This window comes from Corythoichthys intestinalis, chromosome 22 (assembly GCF_030265065.1).
Source record: "Corythoichthys intestinalis isolate RoL2023-P3 chromosome 22, ASM3026506v1, whole genome shotgun sequence".
Classification (NCBI taxonomy): Eukaryota; Metazoa; Chordata; class Actinopteri; order Syngnathiformes; family Syngnathidae; genus Corythoichthys; species Corythoichthys intestinalis.
In genome coordinates, this window is record NC_080416.1 from 34,536,377 (window position 1) to 34,555,423 (window position 19,047).

Consider the following 19,047-nt stretch of genomic DNA (forward strand, 5'->3'; position numbering starts at 1 on the left):
ACATAAGGACTGTATTTGTTTTTTTATAACAATAAATCAACAAGATGGCATTAACATTATTAACATTCTGTTAAAGTGATCCATGGATAGAAAGACTTGTAGTTCTTAAAAGATGAATATTAGTACAAGTTATAGAAATGTTATATTAAAATGCCTCTTAATGTTTTCGTTTTAATAAAATTTGTAAAATTTTCAATCAAAAAATAAACTTGTAGCCCTATTCTGTCCTCAATGTGTGTGAGTACACAAATTGACAGATAGCGAACATAAGTTCCAAAAAGAAATCAGACGGTGTGGCAAAGTAGCATGGGCTTTACTGAAGTCATCTCTTATTGACAGGAGCACGTTTCTTGTATTTTTGTAAAACTGAAAATAACAAGGCAATGTGTCAAAAACTTGCATAAATCACAAAATAACATAAAATGTACACACACGTGTCCATTTGAGCAGTAGCACTAGCCAAGTAGCTCACAAGCATCTAACAATGTAACTGCATTTCACCATATATGTGAACAAATTCAAATACAGTGATACCTCAGCTCACGAACGCTTAAGCTCACGAACTTTTCGCCTCAAGAACATTAAATTCGCGAGCATATAGTCTCTGCTGACGAACTAGTTTTCGGCGGACGAACCAATTCACGCGGTCGAAAAGCGCCACGAGAAGCTGACGCACGCTCACGGCGTCCCAGTTCGTCCCCTCACTTTCGTTGAGTGCGGACGTGGTTTGTGTTTGATAGACATTTTGGACCATATTGAGTGTACTTTTGCTATTATGGGACCGAAAAAGAGTTACCTACAGTCCTTATGGAAGGTGAGTCGTGTTACCAATTCGCCCTCGACTGGTAATTGGCGGTACTTTCAGCTTCCCACCGTAGTGAGAAGTGGACCGGCGAGTCACGTTGGCTCGTTGTCGTCGGTTGTCTTCGGTTCGCCCGATTTCCTCTCCAGAAAGGTGGCGGCGTGCATACAAACACCCAGAGGCGTCAGATGGCTTTTTGTGGGCACTTTTATTAACAACCAAAAGCATGTGGGGGGGCACAGCAGTGGAGTCTACGCTAACTGCGCACTTTGCCGGTAACACTCTCCTTCCAAACAGTAACTCCCTCCCTCCCTCCTCCTCCCACTCCATTCCATCAAGCCATCAACTACCATCACAAAGGTAAATAAAACGACTTTATTATACAGTACAGTTTATTTCTTTAATTATAATACAATAGCACATTTATTACACATAAAATAAGGTATATTTTTGTGTAGTTTTAAGGCTTATTTAGTAGAAAATTATGTTTTATGGGGACCTGGGAACGGATTATTCTCATTTTAATGGTTTCTTATGGGAAATAAATGTTTGGAAGACGAACTTTTCGCCTTACACACACTTTCTGGGAACCAATTATGTTCGTGAGCTGAGGTATCACAGTACACATCATCAATAACTATCTAATGCTCATGAATATAAACAAAGGAGGAATATAACTCACAAGCGATGCATGTATTAGACACAAACAGTGTGATGGGGCTATGAGAACTGGCACTGAATACTGGATGCGGACGTTAGCTGGTCTTAATAGCACTGTCTATTAGTGTGAGTTCGCATCGACATATAATCACGTCAAAAAAGCGTGCCGAAACCCAAATAATCAGCTGCACTGAATCGCCAGCAGAGGGCGACATTACGCCACATAACATATGCAAGTCACACCCAAGCGCCAGCAGAGGGCGGAAAAACTCCATAAAACACAATTAACAAGTTGGCCTTTCACTGTACTGACATTTAAATCTGTCTGAGCGGGCCTAGTGCGTTAATTGCGTCAAATATTTTAACGTGATTAATTTAAAAAAATAATTAACGCCCGTTAACGCGATAATTTTGACAGCCCTAATAAACACATAATAAAATAAATAATAGGCCATTTAAATAAAATAAGTTGAAATGAGCTAAAACACCTGGAATTAAATAATAAGAACAATACGCAGATCCTGCTTACACAATTACATTTATTAATTTCTGTATGGCGCTTTAACTTGAGAAAATCCACCAATAAAGCTTTTGAAAACCGTTCATAAGAAGAAAAAAAAAGATTCATTGAGGCGTTTCATTTGTAAAATACATGTTAAAATCTTTGTCATTGGGATTGCGTTTCTCTTTAGCACAGGACTTCTTTTTTCTTTCAGAAAGAAAGCTGACCAACATGCGGGGTCTGAAAAGCAAATTGTTGTTGGATTATCTTTAAATACCCGCTACTTTTTGAGCAGAATTCTAGCTTTGTATTGGCTAATGTTCCTATTGTTGAAAGCGCAAAGGTGTGTGATAAACAACTAGCACATTTATATTTTGCATTTTGTTTTCTTATTGTACCGAAAATGAACCAAACCCTGACCATGATCCAAAACCGGGGTACGTACCGAACCAAGGTTTTTGTGTACCGTTACACCCCTATTGGTCAGATAATCATTCTACAAAACAACTAATAAACAGAAAAACAAGCCATCTTCATCTGTCTACTGCAAGTTTATAACTAGTAGGTGTCTAATCCATTTAAACTGGGAGGGTGGCAGTGAATTAACCCCTCCCTCTTCAAAACTGGCCGTTCCCACTTCTATGGCAGTCAGTGGCAGCCAAAGCCAGGCAACAAGGTAATTTTGGGCCATTTCACATTACCTGTTGGTTTTCAGTCACTTCCTATTGATTCTAGGGTATTTCAAGGTCACTTCCTGTTGATTTTTGGGTTACAGAACAGGAAGTGACCCAGGAATGAGCAGGCAGTGACTCAAACGTAACTGGAAGTCACCTGTAAATGGCCTAAAATGAACAGAAAGTGACCTGGAAATTAGGGGTGTAACGGTACACAAAAATCTTGGTTCGGTACGTACCTCGGTTTTGAGGTCACGGTTCGGTTCATTTTCGTTACATTAAGAAAACAAAATGCAAAATATAAATGTGCTAGTTGTTTATTACACACTTTTGTGCTTCCATCAATAGGAACATTAGCCTATACAAAGCTAGAATTCTGCTCAAAAAGTGGCAGGTATTTAAAGATAATCCAACAACAATTTCCCTTTCAGACCCCGCGTATTGGTTAGCTTTCTTTCTGAAAGAAAGAAGAAAAAAGTCTTGTGCTAAAGAGAAAAGCAATCCCAATGGCAAAGATTTTAACATGTATTTTACCAATGCAATGCCTAAATGAAACTTTTTTTTTTTTCTTTTGAACGGTTTTCAAAAGCTTTATTGGTGGATTTTCTCAAGTTAAAGCAAGTTAAATTAATAAATTTAATTGTGTAAGCAGGATGTGTGTATTATTTTTATTATTTAATTACAGGTGTTTTAGCTTATTTCAATTTATTTTATTTAAATGGGCTATTATTTATTTTATTATGTGTTTATATTTTACAAATGTGATGTAGTAATCATTTATATTGTATATTTTATGTTGTATAACTTTAGTTCCTATGTGAATATTAGTTCCTACTTGTTTTGTTGTGGTAGGAGGATTTTGTATTGAACACGGGGCCGTGTTGGTTATTATTATGGCAGAAAAGACAGCAGTAAATCAACAAAGACACGTCAACTGTGCCCCGATCTACCACTCAAGAGATCTGATGGACTCAAAAAGTAGGTTACGATTGCATATTAGTTTGAAAATCGACCGGATCCACCGTATTTTTACACGAGTGACTCCCGGCCCGATCCTAGCTACCGGTAGTAGTATTGATGCAGGAGGGCCGCGTCTCGCGTCAAATAATGAACTCTGCCGTTTTCGTGCGTTGCGTTGAGCCGCTTCTGGGACGTGTCTAACATGCGGCCGTACTGCGACTGGTGTGCATTGGCTGATTGACTTTAACGCCCGCATTTCACTGTGTTCTCGCGGCGGCCATGTTGTCGCGCGGTTGACGTTTCTTAACTGTCCTACAGTGTTGGTCCTCGTTATAGTAGAGAAGACGGCGTAAATATAATCTACACAAAGAACTGTATCCCGATCGACTCACAGCCTCGAAAAGTAAGGGTTACATTACGTTAGAAACTCGATCGGTACGCCTCCGTTCCGAACCGAGGACCCCGAACCGAAACGGTTCAATACAAATACATGTACCGTTACACCCTTACTGGAAATGCTCCGAAAAACGGAAAGAGTGATTTTAAAGACTTCTTTTGAATAAACGAACGTTCATTTACCTTTACCAGTCTTAATGGATTGGGCGTCGAGCGCCGTCAATGGCAGCCATAGAGTTGACTGAGACATTATTATGGCGGAAGATTTTGGTAGCAACTTCCTGGTTCCTTATTTATTTATGATTTTTGTAAACTTGACACCATTTTAAAACAATATCTCAATTCTTGGCATGAGCATATCGACAAACTTTTGAGATGCAAAGTGTCACGATATGTCACCGTTTCGATATTTTGTCACTCCCCCGGTGTCTGGGCTCCTTAGAGATGGGGTGAGAAGCTTGGTCATTTAGGAGCGACTCAAGGTCAACCCGCTACTCCTCCACGTTGAGAGGAGCCAGCTGAGGTGGCTCGGGCATCTTGTTCGGATGCCTCCCTGGAGATGTGTTCCGAGCATGTCTCACCAGCAGGAGGCCCCGAGGATGACCAAGGACACACTGGAGAGACAGATGTCTCTCGGGTGGCTTGGGAACACCTTGGGATCCTGCCAGAGGAGCTGGTTGAAGTGGCTGGGGAGAGGGAATTCTGGGCTTCCCTGCTAAAGCTGGTGGTGAGTTGTCGCTGAGGTGATTTACATGTAAAACACGGTTCATTATATGAAAAGAATCATGAGACGAAAGCCACTCTGAAACCAATTAATCCGTATCTTGAGGTACTACTGTAAACCCTTTATTTGTCCGAGTTATCTCGAATGCAAACATGCAGACAGAACCGAATACATAAACTCCGCCTTCACCTGCCGATGAAATCAAGCAACGCACGTAAAAGTATTAGCTTGTTTGATGGGTGTTGTTTTCATTGAGTGTGTGTTGTTTTGTCATGCTATCGTAAATTGTATCTTCAAATCTTCTCTTTTGTCTGAGAGAGAGAGGAGACTCTCTTGTGATGTGTTGAATTTTTTGTCAGAAAGTGTGTGTGTGTGATTGTTTGCATGTGTGTTTTTGCGGTCTGCCTTTGTGTTGTTCATTAGTGTGTTTTTGTATGTTTTATTTTCTCTTTGAAAGCAGCATTGTAAGTGAATGCAGCAGTTCGCAGTGTGCTGCCAAACTACCATTGTGAGTGAATGCAGCAGTTCGCAATGTGCCGCCAAACTATTTGCTCTGCTCTACAGCCTCATTGTGGGAACCTTTTCTGTGTGCCTTTCTTAACTAATGTTGTGCCATTGACGGCGATAGACGTCCAATACATTTGAAGTGGTAGGGATAGAGGAAGGGGTGGCAGGGAATGAACCAACGTTCACCCATGTAAACCCGTTGACAGAGGGATAACTGGACGTCTATCATCGTCAATGGCACTGAAAGTGAGCACGGTAAAGGCCTAAGTCGCCGGGTTTGGTGTTTTGTTTCCCGTCATGCCGCCGCTTACTGACCGTGAGAGCGGGCCTGTCCGTCGCCATGGAAACAGCCCAAACGGCACTGCCGGGAGCTTGAGCTTTAATGAATTTAGTCATCCTCTTTCATCAAATGATTTTTTTCCCTCTATCCTTCCTGCCAACAAGCCAGTAGTGAGACTTCATGACGTCCAATCATTTTACGCCTCACCCGCCGCTTCTTTTTATCACTATATCGATACCTGCTATTCTGATAGGTTATCGCTAAGGTCCCCCTAAGAATCGCTGCATTGTTTTAAAAGATGTTTAATACGTTTAATAGAGGAACCAATAGATTACTAGCCATTTTCCCCTCCCAGTCAAAAGGAATTGCTCATCTAGCATCGTCAATGGCAGCCAGTGAGTTAAAAGAGAAATGTTACAACAAAACTAACGCCCAGATATAAAAAATATAAAGTCTTGCATAATCCAAACCTGTTTTGAAATAGAGCTGCAATTTTATTTTTATTATTTTAACAGGCTTTTTTTTTTTTTTTTTTTTTAAATCAGTCTCATGGGCCGTCAGCAATTTTCAGCGATGACAATAACTATGGGAGACAAAGTAAGTCTGCCATTTCGTATGGATAAGATGGAAAAGTACAGTTTTGTGTATCTGTACTTTACTTGAGTACAAATATGAAGTGGTACTTTTTATTTCACTACATTTGACAGCAGGTATGTGTTCTTTTTACTCCACTACCTTTCAAATTGTCACCTGCTTTACACGTTAATTATGTTTTCTTTTTTTCATATTGTGAATTGATAGTTTTGTTTGCATGCCTCAGAGTGCAATTGATAAGCTCGTGTGCAACTATACTGTAATGGAGCACTAGAGGCGGCAACATGGAGTCGCTCATTTCTTGATCAAATCGCGCGTGTGAAGTCATGCAAATGAATCGTAATGAAGTTCATTAAGAGCGCAACTCGGAATGATCAAAGAGTGTAGTTTTTTTGGGCACTTCTCATCTTTTTCTTCAAAGCTTCCCGGTGCCTGACAGGCCAGCTCCCGCTCCTCCTGCGGCTGTCAATCACACCATCTCCGCCTAGGTCAAACGACGGCGGCCGAGGGTGTCATCAAACGCCATCAAAGTAAACTGCCCGAAAATGACGTTCAAATGTGCTGCAGTTTTGAAGGGCGGGCGCCGAACTTAGAAATCGGAAGGCATGAAGTCGGTTGATGAATGTGGAACATTAGCAGCATTTCACAAATGCAACGCTTATTTCCCAAATGAGCCGAAAAGCTTAAACGCTTTTGTGGAGGAATGAAAATTAAGACTGCGGTAGCTTGATGGAAGACTCAAAGTGCCCACCAGATTGCCCCCTTACCCGGTCGCCCAAATTCAGCCATGAGAGGCTCTGGCACCAGCGTTGGGATTAGCGCGATTTAAAGTAAGGGTAAGCAAAGTCTGGTAAATTCTCAACAACAAAAAGTTCCTTTTGTTTAAACGTAACTGAAAAACGCCTCATTTCGACGTTATTCTGTAACTGTCACGAAGGGGACGGAGGAACCAGTTGCGTATCGCAGCACAGGACTTTTTTGATGTTGACAGGCGACAGAAACAATCAAGTCAAGCAGTATTGGATATTTGACATGCTAGCGTAAGCTGGAGCGCTGACGACCTGACAGTGAATGTTATTTGTTTGTGCCTTTATATACTCCTCAGTTGTTCTTTGTGACATATTAAAGAGTACACAGTCTTTGTGATGAAAGCTTTGTGATTCAATATGCTGGTACATTGGTACATGACAAGCCCCTCCCCCTCTCAAGGGACGGCACCAAGGTCCCTCTCAAGGGACGAATTGAGCCCACCAAGGGCTCCTAATCCACCGACCTGTCAGAGTCCATGGCCTCATCCACTGAGGGCATCGGCTCAATCTCCTCCTGACCAGTGGAGGAATCAAGTACCGATGGCACAGGGTCGTGTTCAGAGTCTGAGTCAGATGCAGGCATGTGCTGAGAGCAAGCCGCTCTAGGTCGACCCCACCGGAGGGACGTTTGGTTCGGATGGAGGCGGTGGAAGTCTGATATGAGGGTCCGATCTACAATACGCCCAGCTGGGACCCACATCCTCCCCTCAGGACCATATCCTTCCCAGTCCACCAGATATTGGAGGGCCCTGCCCCGGCGGCGTGACTTGAGCAGGCGGCACACTGTGTAGAAAGGACCCCCGTCCACCAGGCGAGGAGGGGGAGGTGGTACTGCATTCAGGACCAGATGGCTTTCATGGACTGGCTTAAGTTAGGAGACATGGAAGGATGGGTTAACCTTCATAGACCTGGGAAGTTGGATTTGGACAGCTGATGGGCTGATGATCTCCTCGATGGGAAACGGACCAATGAACCTGGGTGCCAGTTTACGTGATTCCACCGGGAGTGGCAGGTCCCGGGAAGAAAGCCATACCTTCTGGCCCACTTGGTATACAGGGGCTGCAGTCCTTAAAAGAGCGGTACGGGCTTGAAACCAGATTCGGCGACATCTCCTTACACAGGCTTGGGCGGAAGGGCAGGAAGCATCTCCCTTTTGGCTGGCAAACAGGGGCGGTTGATAGCGGAAGACAGTGTGAAAGGGAGACAGGCCGGTGGCAGAGCTGGGAAGGGAGTTGTGAACGTATTCCACCCACAGCAGATGTTGCGCCCAAGAATGGGGGTTGCGTGAAGCCATGCAGCGGAGGGATGTCTCAAAGTCTTGGTTGAGCCTTTCCGACTGGCCGTTGGATTGGGGGTGATAGCCTGACGTGAGGCTCGCTGTGGCTCCCAGGAGGCGGCAAAACTCCTTCCAGAAGGAGGATGCAAACTGCGGACCCCGGTCAGATACGACATCCCTTGTTAGTCCATGAATTTGGAACACCTCTATAACCAACTGGAGTCCACCTGCTGGTAAGGACTGTGAGGGGAGATGCCACTCTGCTGTAATTCCGGATGAATCGTCTGTAGAAGTATGCAAAGCCCAGGAATTGTTGCAGTTTTTTGCGGTTCTCCGGTACAGGCCAGGATGTAACTGCCGTCACTTTTGCAGGGTCTATCTAAAGACTTCCCTCTGCCACTATCTGTCCCAGGAATGATACCGATCTGGTGTGGAATTCACATTTCTCTGCTTTGACAGAGAGTTTTCCAAGAGACTGCGCCGAACCTGCTGGACGTGATTTATATGGTCAGACATGGTTTTGGAAAATATCAGTATGTCATCTAAATACACAAACACAAAGGTATTGAGCATGTATCGCACGATATCATTTACCAGGGCCTGAAATACTGCAGGGGGCGTTGGTTAGGCCAAAGGGCATGACTAGATTAACATAGTGTCCAGAGGGCGTATTGAATGCCATCTTCCACGAATGGCTTTCTCTCATTTGAACCAGGTGATAAGCATTCCTCAGATCCAGTTTAGTGAACACAGTGGCACCTTGGAGGAGTTCAAAAGCAGATGACATGAGTGGCAGGGGGTAGCGGTTCTTGATGGTTATGTCATTGAGTCCATGGTAATCTATGCATTGGCAGAGAGAGCCATCCTTCTTCGGTACAAAGAAGAATCCAGTCCATCCGGTACACACGAAAGCCTGCGAAGAGTTTGCTGAAGACATGTCAGCAAAGCACATGGATTACTGGAACCATGTCCTATGGTCTGATGAGACAGGCGGGCTTTCTTGTGTACCGTCTTTAGAAGAGGCTCCCTCCTGGAGTGACAGCCATGCACACCAATTTGATGTAGAGTACAGCGTATGGTCTGAGCAATAGCAGGCTGACCCCCACCTCCTCAATTTCTGCAGCAATGCTGACAGCACTCCTGTAACGAGTCACATGACATTTTGGAGGGAAAATGACAAGCAGTACTCAATTTGGATATTTAGGGATGGTCGTAGTTTCTAAGAGGTGTATTCACTTTTGTTGCCCGGGGTTTAGATATTAATGGCTGTATTTTGAGTTATTTTGAGGGGAAAATAAATTAACTCTATTATATAAGCTGCACAAAGAATACTTTTCATTGTGTCAGAGTGTCATTTTGTCAGTGTTGTCCAGTGAAAAGATATGGTAATTGTGTTATACTTGTATAGCGCTTTTCCACCTTTCAAGGCACTCAAAGCGCTTTACACTACATCGCCATCCACTTACTGGTGACGCAGCACCAGTAGGATACTTAGGCGAGTTCATCAGGGCAGAGAATCGAACCCACAACCTCTGAGTTGGGGAACAACTACTCTAAAATATACTAGTAAAAGAAATAAAAAGATATACAGTGATACCTCAGCTCACGAACATAATTGGTTCCCAGAAAGTGTGCGTGAGGCGAAAAGTTCGTCTTCCGAACATTTATTTCCCATAAGAAACCATTAAAATGAGAATAATCCATTCCCAGGTCCCCATAAAACATAATTTTCTACTAAATAAGCCTTAAAACTACACAAAAATATACCTTATTTTATGTATAATAAGTGTGCTATTGTATTATAATTAAAGAAATAAACTGTACTGTATAATAAAGTTGTTTTATTTACCTTTGCGATGGTATGGGAGTGGGAGGAGTGGGAGGAGGAGGGAGGGAGTTACTGTTTGGAAGGAGAGTGTTACCGGCAAAGTGCGCAGTTAGCGTAGACTCCACTGCTGTGCCCCCCGCATGCTTTTGGTTGTTAATAAAAGTGCCCACAAAAAGCCATCCGACACCTCTGGGTGTTTGTATGCAAGCCGCCATCGGGCGCACCGAAGACAACCGACGACAACGAGCCAACGTGACTCGCCGGTCCACTTCTCACGACGGTGGGAAGCTGAAAGCACCGCCAATTACCAGTCGAGGGCGAATTGGTAACACGAGTCACCTTCCATAAGGACTGTATGTAACTCTTTTTCGGTCCCATAATAGCAAAAGTACACTCAATATGGTCCAAAATGTCTATCAAACACAAACCACGTCCGCACTCAACGAAAGGGAGGGGACGAACTGGGACGCCGTGAGCGTGCGTCAGCTTCTCGTGGCGCTGTCCGACCGCGTGGCTTGGTTCGTCCGCCGAAAACTAGTTCGCCAGCAGAGACTATATGCTCGCGAATTTAATGTTCTTGAGGCGAAAAGTTCGTGAGCTTAAGCGTTCGTGAGCCGAGGTATCACTGTACTTAAATATCTGCAGAAATGCGAGGGGTGTACTCACTTTTGTGATACACTGTATGGCGCAGTCATATGGCCTGTGAGGGGGCAGCGAAATGCCCTTGGTTTTGTTAAAGACCTCACTGAGTGCATAGTAGCAGGCAGGCACGTTGGAGATATCTGGGACAGGACTGACATGTTCAGGGTTGGTGGGTATGACTGCCTCCTGTCCCATTCTCGTACCACTCCAGTCTCCCAATCGAGTTTAGGGTTGTGCTGGCGCAGCCACGGATAACCAAAGGTGAGAGGCTGGCTGACCTGGTGAGCGGAGCAGATGGAACTGGATGGACTCGTGGTAGGTTCCGGACAGAAGCATGGTTACCGGGGCTGAGATGTGGGTCACTGTGCCGAGTAGATGTCCATCCAGAGCTTGTGCAGGAACAGATGGGGAAAGTTGTTGACGCTGAATGCCGAGCTGCTGGGCCAGAGCCACATCCATGATGTTGGCCTCCGCTCCAGAGTTGATGAGAGCGGTCAAGGTTTGGGTGGTGTCAGTCAGCAGGAGGCAAATCTGGAGCAAGAGTTTACGAATGGGGGGAGACTGAATACATGTTGAGTTCACCCGAATCTCCCTGACGTCTGGTGAGCTCTGGCCTTCTGCTGGGCAGGTAGCGATTCGATGACCTTCACCCCCGCAGTACAGACACAGGTTGGAAGTGAAACGTTGCTGGCGCTCTTTAGGAGTTAGGGCAGCACGGCCAATCTCCATGGGCTCAGGCTGGTTTAAATGGGTTGGAGTAACAACTGGAAAAGGCTGAGAGGCAGAAGGTGCGCTCTGACCTCTCCTCTGTTGCTGTCGTATCTGAATCCGATGGTAAATGCAGGTTACAAGGGCAATGGCTTCGTCAAGGGTGCCGGGTAAATCATAGGAGACGAGCTCATCTTTGATGGAGTCCGCCAGGCTGTGATGGAATGCGTCGATCACGGCTTCCGTGTGCCAGACGCTGCGCCTTACCAGAATTCGATGACATCAATGGAATACTCCGACACTGACTGATTGCCTACAGATGTTCATAAGGGCGCGGGATGTCTCGAAGTTAGAAAAGCGGGGTCGAACACTTTCATCATTTCATCGGCAAAGGCATTGGAAGTTGGTACAGGCTGGTGTTTGCCTCTCAAATTCCGCTCTTTCCCAAAGCCGAGCCTGACCGGTCAAGTGGGTGATGACTAGGGGTGTGACAAAATATCGAAATGGTGATTATATCATGATACTTAATATCCGAAAAGGTTATCGATATGCTCCTGCCAAGAATCGAGATATCGTTTTAAAAAGGTGTCAATGTCTAAAAAAATAAATAAAAAGGAGCCAACAACTTGCTACCAAAATCTTCGACCACAATAGTGTCTCAGTTAACTCTAAGGCTGCATTGACGGTGCACACGGCCCAATCCATTTAGACTGGGAACGTTCGTTCATTCGAAACCAGAGCATTCACAGTCATTCTGTCAGAGTTTCATGGCATTTACAGGTCACTTGCGGTTCATTTTAGATCATTTACGGGTCATTTCCAGTTGAGTTTGAGTCACTGCCTATTCATTTGGGTGATTCCCAGGTCAGGTCCTGTTCTGTAACTCAAGATAAACAGGAAGTGACCCATAAAATACCCCAAAATCAACAGGAAGTAACTGAAAATCAACAGGTCAATGACTTTAAATGGCCCAAAATTACCTAATTGCCTGGCATTGGCTGCCATTGACGGCCATAGACGTTCAAATTGATTAGACGTCTTCTAGTGATAAACTCATTCCAATTCACAGCAGAAGCTTGTTTTTCTGTTTATTAGTTGTTTGGTCAGGAAATAATTCTAGGATATTCTACAATCTATAGATAATCGTATCGCCATATCGCCAGATCATCATTATCGTAAGCTTTGTATCACAAATCATATCGTATCAAGAGGTACCAAGAGGTTCCCATTCCTAGTGATAACGTACCCAACTTTGGCCCCTTCGGTTGCAAGGGTGCGGAGTTGCAGGGAAAATTGGACTTTGCAACTTGTCAGAAAGGCTTGTTGCGTCGCCGTTAAAGCGTTCAGGGTTTCCAATCTTTGGCTCGGGGGCATCAATAGCCAAGGCGGGGTTCACCGGAACCGGGGCCTCATGAACCAGGGGTTGTGGTGACGATGGAGTTGCCAGTTTGGTGAGAGATTGGATCACCTGAGTCAGGTGTATTTGCTGTTGCTGGAGTTTGTTGCCGATCTGAATTAACAATGCAATGTCACCAGACATTTTCGACCTCCTTTTCCGTTTGGTGAAGACTGTCAAGGGTTGGTACTCTGGTTCCATTTTGGTCAGGTCGTACTGTCACGAAGGGGACGGAGGAACCAGTTGCGTCGCATCGCAGACAAAGGACTTTCTTGATGTTGACAGGAAAAGGAAACAATCAGGTCAAGCAGTAATGGACATTTGAAATGCTAGCGTATGCTGGTACACTGACGACCTGACATGAAATGATATTTGTTTGTGCCTTATATCCTCTTCTCGGTTGTTCTTTGTGGCATATTAAAGAGTACACAGTCTTTGTGATATAAGCTTTGTGAGTCATGAGTGTGAGGCAATATGCTGGCAATATGCTGGTACATTGTCACATGATAGTAACGCCTGTAAGCGGTGCTCAAAAAGCCTGCTCCTTCCGAAACGTCGTGTTAGCGGGGAAGTAGTCAAGTCGGGTCACATAGGCGGGTGGGATAAGAAAGAGGGAATTTCAGAATTTTCAAAATTGCTTGGGCTCCAGTGACTGTGTCTGTGTCTGTCCGACAGGTCTGGAATGACACCCCGCAAAGTTCCACTCAGCTGACATTTACCTGCCGGTGCCGATGCGAAGCAGAGTCCGGGCTGGCACCCCGCCACGATCGCAGTTGCGCTCTGGACCCTCGCCGGCCCGGCCAGCGCAGTCCACTACGAGCGCCGGAAGCCCACGCCCCTCATCGTCAACCCTCCAGTGTCGTCATGCCTGGCCGGAGAAAGTCCTCCGCCCCACATGTTGTCCAGATCCAAGGACCCGGTGACTCTGAAGACCTGGAAATGTTGGACACAGAAATGTTTTCAGACGATGTTCCGACAAAGGAACCCAAGGCTCCAACTCGTCGGAAAGTAGAAGGGCCGGAGCGGGAAAACCTCTGTCCCGAGATGTCGGAAGACCAACGAGACGAGGTAGAAAAGTTGCAATCTGACCATGAGGGTCAGAAGAAAGAGCCCAAATGCTATGAGTACAAGTGTTGCCCGTTCCGGTCTGCAACCCTCGAAGACTTTAAAGAACACGTGGACTCTAGCCACCCTGACGTGATTCTCGATCCGCTGTACCGCTGCGCCATCTGTGACTTTGACACCAAAAAGTTTGAGCTCTTCACAGAGCACAACAAGAACCTTCACCCCGACAAGAGCAACTTAAAACTCAAAAGGATCAAGGAGAATGACAGAACCGTCTTGGAACAAATTATCACGGTCCAGGGCCGTTCTGGGAGTGAGGGACAGGCATCGCCGCCTTTCTCAGTGAAACCGCCGGAGTCCCTCCACACGTTTTTCCGGCCGAAAGAGACCATTGCCGCCCTCAACATCAACGGCACTGTCATCATTCCGGATTCCTCCGTCCTTCGAGACCCGTCCCATGTCAGCCCCGTGCTCCAGCGGCCGCCCAACTTTAGCCGTCAACCAAAAATAGCCGTTCCTCTCAACGGAGGTAAATACGACCCGTCTCTGGACCGCAACCCAACCCTGATGGCATCTTTTAACAAGTTCCCTTACCCGACGCACGCGGAACTGTCCTGGCTAACGGCTGCCTCCAAGCACCCCGAGGAGCAGATCAAAGTTTGGTTCACCACCCAACGGCTGAAGCAGGGAATCACCTGGTCACCGGAGGAGGTGGAGGAGGCCAGAAAGAAGATGTTCAATGGTTCCTTCCGCGCCGCCCATCACACCTTCACGGCCCCCGCGTCGAATTCCATCGGCTTTGCGGAAAACTGCTCCGGTCACGCACTTAAACGATCTGCGACAGCTCCCGGCGGTCCTGAGTCCAAACGCCTCGTGGCGGTGCCCCCTCCAGGAGACCCTAAAGAGGAGGGTCCGGCGGCTCCACAGCCGATGGCTCCGCTGGGAGGCATTCCCCCGTTTGCCGCAGAGATGAATAAGTCGCCCGCCGTCGTGCCTTTAATGCCGTCGTCGATATGTGCCAATGGGAAGCTTCACTACTCGTGGGGAAATGCCAAAACCAAACCGGCGGTGTCGTTGCCGCCTATAGTCTTTCCGGAGTCTTTGACCAGGCCGACTATTGCGCCGCCCCCCATCTTTGCCCCGCCTTTTACCACCTCCATACTCCTGCCCCGACGTTCCAAAGATACTCTCCCCAACATTAACGCCACCTTTCCCGATTTGCCTCCACTCGTCGGCGCTCGAGCGAGAAGGCCCCCCGTCATTCAGTCTGCGCACGCTCCGGGACAACGGAGCACGCCAGAGGAAGCCGCCATGCCGGAAGCTGATGCGGCGCCCTCTGAATCTTCCGGAGAACGTGCACTTGGCGAGGCGCCTGCCGCCGCAGACTTCCCGCTGCTGGAGCGGATGAAGGGCAAGACTGCAGAGCAGCTGAAAATCCTGGAGGAGCACTTCTTGAAGAATAGCTCCCTCTTCCACGGAGACGCTGACAATCTGGCGCTGGCCACCCGCCTATCACGGCGAGAAATCGACGGCTGGTTTGCAGAGCGCCGGGCGCTGCGGGACAACATGGAAATGGCCCTCCTCAACTCCATGGGTGCCAAGAGGACCGAAGCGGACAAAGAGCCCACTCTGCTCTTTAACGGGATCCACGAGCCAGGTTTCGGTGCCGAGCTCCTAAAAAGGGGCTCCCTGCCTCCGTCCCGCGCCTTCCTAAATTCCCAGTCCACGGTGCTCTTCAAGCACCCATCTGCTCAAAGTGGAGGGACAACACCGTCGGAGGTGTGGCCTGGACTGGCTCGTATCGATTTGGCGCGCTGGTTCTGTGATGCTCGCTCAGCACCTGACCCAGAGTTCCTCCACAATGGCGGCGGTCCCGAAAATGCTCCATCAGACCCCTGTTTTGAAGGCAGAGCTGAAGTTCCGGAGGCAGAGCCATCGGATTGGTGCATCAACGGCGTTAACGCGACACAGCGTGGCGAGTTACAGGACTGCCTCGCCGCCAGGTAAGGTATCCTCGCGCCGGTGCGTCACAGCTGTCTCCCTTGTTGGTGAAGCCCCGCCTCCTAACTTGACACAACCTCTTTATTTTCCTGTGGAGTCAACAGTTGACACGAAAACTCTTCACGTCAGTTTATCACTAGTCGACGTCCATTCCATTTTAAGTGGGAGGGTCCGGAAGAGTGTTCATTCACTGCCGGTCTTCCAACTTCAAATGGATTGAACGTCTCGCGCTGCCAATGGCAGCTACTGCGTAAATAGCAGATACTTTAAAATTCATCAAAATATTGGATTATTGGATGACATTTTAATGCCACTGTATCGATTTTGATTGGAACGTTGCCCAAGGGCGTTGGTTAGCATTCAGATGGTATGGACAAATCCCTACCAACTTTTCAGGATGCTCAAATTGTCCCCACAAACTTTTAAGCAACCTTATTTGCATTATATCATGAGTTCAGTTATATAGGTCATTTAGATCGTCTTCCCATATGTCGTAAGGATATAATAAACCCCTCTATTATTAAGGGAGTTATTTTCATTATGTCCAGACTGACTGACTTGAATGTGCCAGTCCATTTTTTCCCCTCAAACACATATTTGATTGGCTGATGAATTACCCCCCCCCCCCCCCCCCCGCCACACACTCACACAGCAACGACAGGTTCATGTCGACAACAGACAAGAGGTATATTACAGTTTTTTTTTTTCGGCCAGCAACAGCCACTGTAAGTACAGTAATGTATAAATATATCAATGTTGTGGAGGGGGGGCGCACCACAAATTTTGCTACTGATAGTCTGACCTGCATCAGAGTTAGTATAACATTAAACTGTGTGAACTTGCTAACCTGCAAAACTGCTGTGGTCAGGCCAGCTTCTACACGGAACAACAAAGTCAAGCTAGCCATCCCTCATATGGATCATTATATTATGTGCATTCCGGTAATGCAACATGTTGGCTTCAGAATGAAAGTCACTTTATTAAAAAAAACAACAACAACAAAAAACTGGGAGCTATCCAATATATGGATCCACTTCAGGGGGACTCTGACATGGGAAAAAAAAAAATCCGTGAAATGAAATCGCATATCGGAATTTCATGAGAGTACTTTGGTGCAAGTCTGTGCCTCAGATGTGCAGTGTATCACAAAAGTGAGTACACCCCTCGCATATCTGCAGATATTTAACTATATCTTTTCATGGGACAACACTGACAAAATGACACTTTCATACAATGAAAAGTATTCTATGTGCAGCTTATATAATAGAGTTAATTCATTTCCCCCCTCAAAATAATGCACATGGATTACTGGAACCATGTCCGTCTGATGAGACGGGCGGGCTTACTTGTGTACCGTCTTCAGAAGAGGCTTCCTCCCGGGGTGACAGCCATGCACATCAATTTGATGTAGAGTGCGGCGTATGGTCTGAGCACTAAAAGGCTGACCCCCCCAACTCTTCAATCTCTGCAGGTATGCTGACAGCACTCCTGTAACGAGTCACATGACATTTTGGAGGGAAAATGACAGGCAGTACTCAATTTGGACATTTAGGGATGTACGTTCTTTCATAGGGGTGTACTTACTTTTGTTGCCAGGGGTTTAGATATTAATGGCTATATTTTGAGTTATTTTGAGGGGGAAATAAATTAACTCTATTATATAAGCTGCACTCTGACTACTTTTCATTGTGTCAAAGAGTCATTTTGTCAGTATTGGCCCATGAAAAGATATAATTAAATATATGCCGAAATGCAAGGCGTGTACTCACTTTTGTGATACACTGTAGATCGGTCCATGGATATCACAGATTTTTTTCCCCAAATCACTTTTATATGAAAATGCTTTAGTTTATGTGTAGGGGTGTTCCAGTGTCCGTCCTCACCAAGACGGACGTTCACGATCGGGGGTCAGAACATTCTTGAATCCCCGTTTTTTTAATTAAGGGGCTTGCACTTCAAAATGTTTCTTTAGTAGTTTTTCAAAAGAAAGGTTTGAATCTAACGGTGGATCACTTGAACCAAAACACATGAAAGTTAGTACAGGGTGGGGCAGTGCAACTTGCTTATTTAAATTTGGCGCCCTGAAGTGATGGTTGCTCTGAGGATAGTAGGAATAGACTTATTTGAGAGGGTTGGGCTTAAAGTTTGGTTCTTACCATGCGCGATTTATTTTGTGTTTATTTTTCAGGAACCTCTGTGAGCACCATGGAGTGGATGAAGTTGGAACACGCTTTTGCTGTTGAGGCATTTTTTTCAAGTGGTCGTTCAATCGTAGCAACGCAACTTGCATTTCTTAGACATCAATACTGCCCCCCGTGGTAGTGTTCCTGGCCGGCAGTCGATTGTTTCATGGGTAAACAACTTCAGGGAAACGGGTGATGTAAAGAAAAATAAACCTGGCTTTCCACGAACAGCAAGGTCACCCCAAAACATTGACACAGTGAGACAATCTGTTTTGAGATCTCCCCAACGTTCTAGCCGAAAAACAAGCATTTGCTACTGGGTTGTCTGCTCGTTCTGTGAGATGAGTCCTCCATGAAGAATGAACATTCATCCCTACAAATTAGCTGTCGTGCAGGAACTTAATCCAGGCGATTTTATTGCTCGCTTGAAAAAATGCCTCTACAGCGAAGGCGCGTTCCAACTTCATCCACTCAATGAAGCTCCCTGGGGTTTCTAAAAAAAAAACACTGGTGTTTTCTTAAAAAAAAAAAAAAAAAAAAAAAAAAAACACAAAATAAGTAATGCACAGCAAGAACTTAAAGCCCCACCCTCTCAATTACGTCCATCCCTACCATCCTCAGAGCAACCATCACTTCAGGGCGCCAAATTTAAATAAGCAAGTTGTTCTGCCCCACCCTGTATAAGTCAATACAGATTTATTTTGCATTGATCATTTAGCCTATCAATTAATTAGGTTTATATTTGTGAGAAATGTTGCCCTGACCCCTGTTCAATAATCTGTTTGTTCTTATTAATGTTCCGTCCCCAGCGAAAAGTGTACATGAAAGCTCTTTAAATGCTCCTTCCATGAATTTAAATGAGTTTATCACTAATCGAAGTCCAATTCACCTGAAGTGGGAGGGTGGCAACGAATGAATTCACATTCGTTCGTTCCCTGCCAGGCCTCCCACTTCAAATGGATTGGACGTCCAGTTAAAATGACTATCTCGGTTGAACAGTCGACAACTTATCCATCGTTTATGACTCATTTTCAAGCCTC

The 19,047-nt window shown here is 45.7% G+C and overlaps 1 protein-coding gene across 3 annotated transcripts in view; it reads left to right on the forward strand.

The window, feature by feature from the left end:
* Nucleotides 1-19,047, forward strand: part of LOC130910571 (zinc fingers and homeoboxes protein 2-like) — a 40,003-nt gene that overhangs the window by 12,922 nt on the left and 8,034 nt on the right. For all 3 annotated transcript variants that reach the window (XR_009061875.1, XM_057827990.1, XM_057827991.1), the window contains exon 2: nucleotides 13,434-15,826. Coding sequence is in view for 2 of the 3 variants with exons in the window: in XM_057827990.1 (XP_057683973.1) it covers nucleotides 13,434-15,826 (2,393 nt within the window). In the remaining variant the exon portion in view is untranslated. The remainder of the gene's footprint in view (nucleotides 1-13,433; nucleotides 15,827-19,047) is intronic.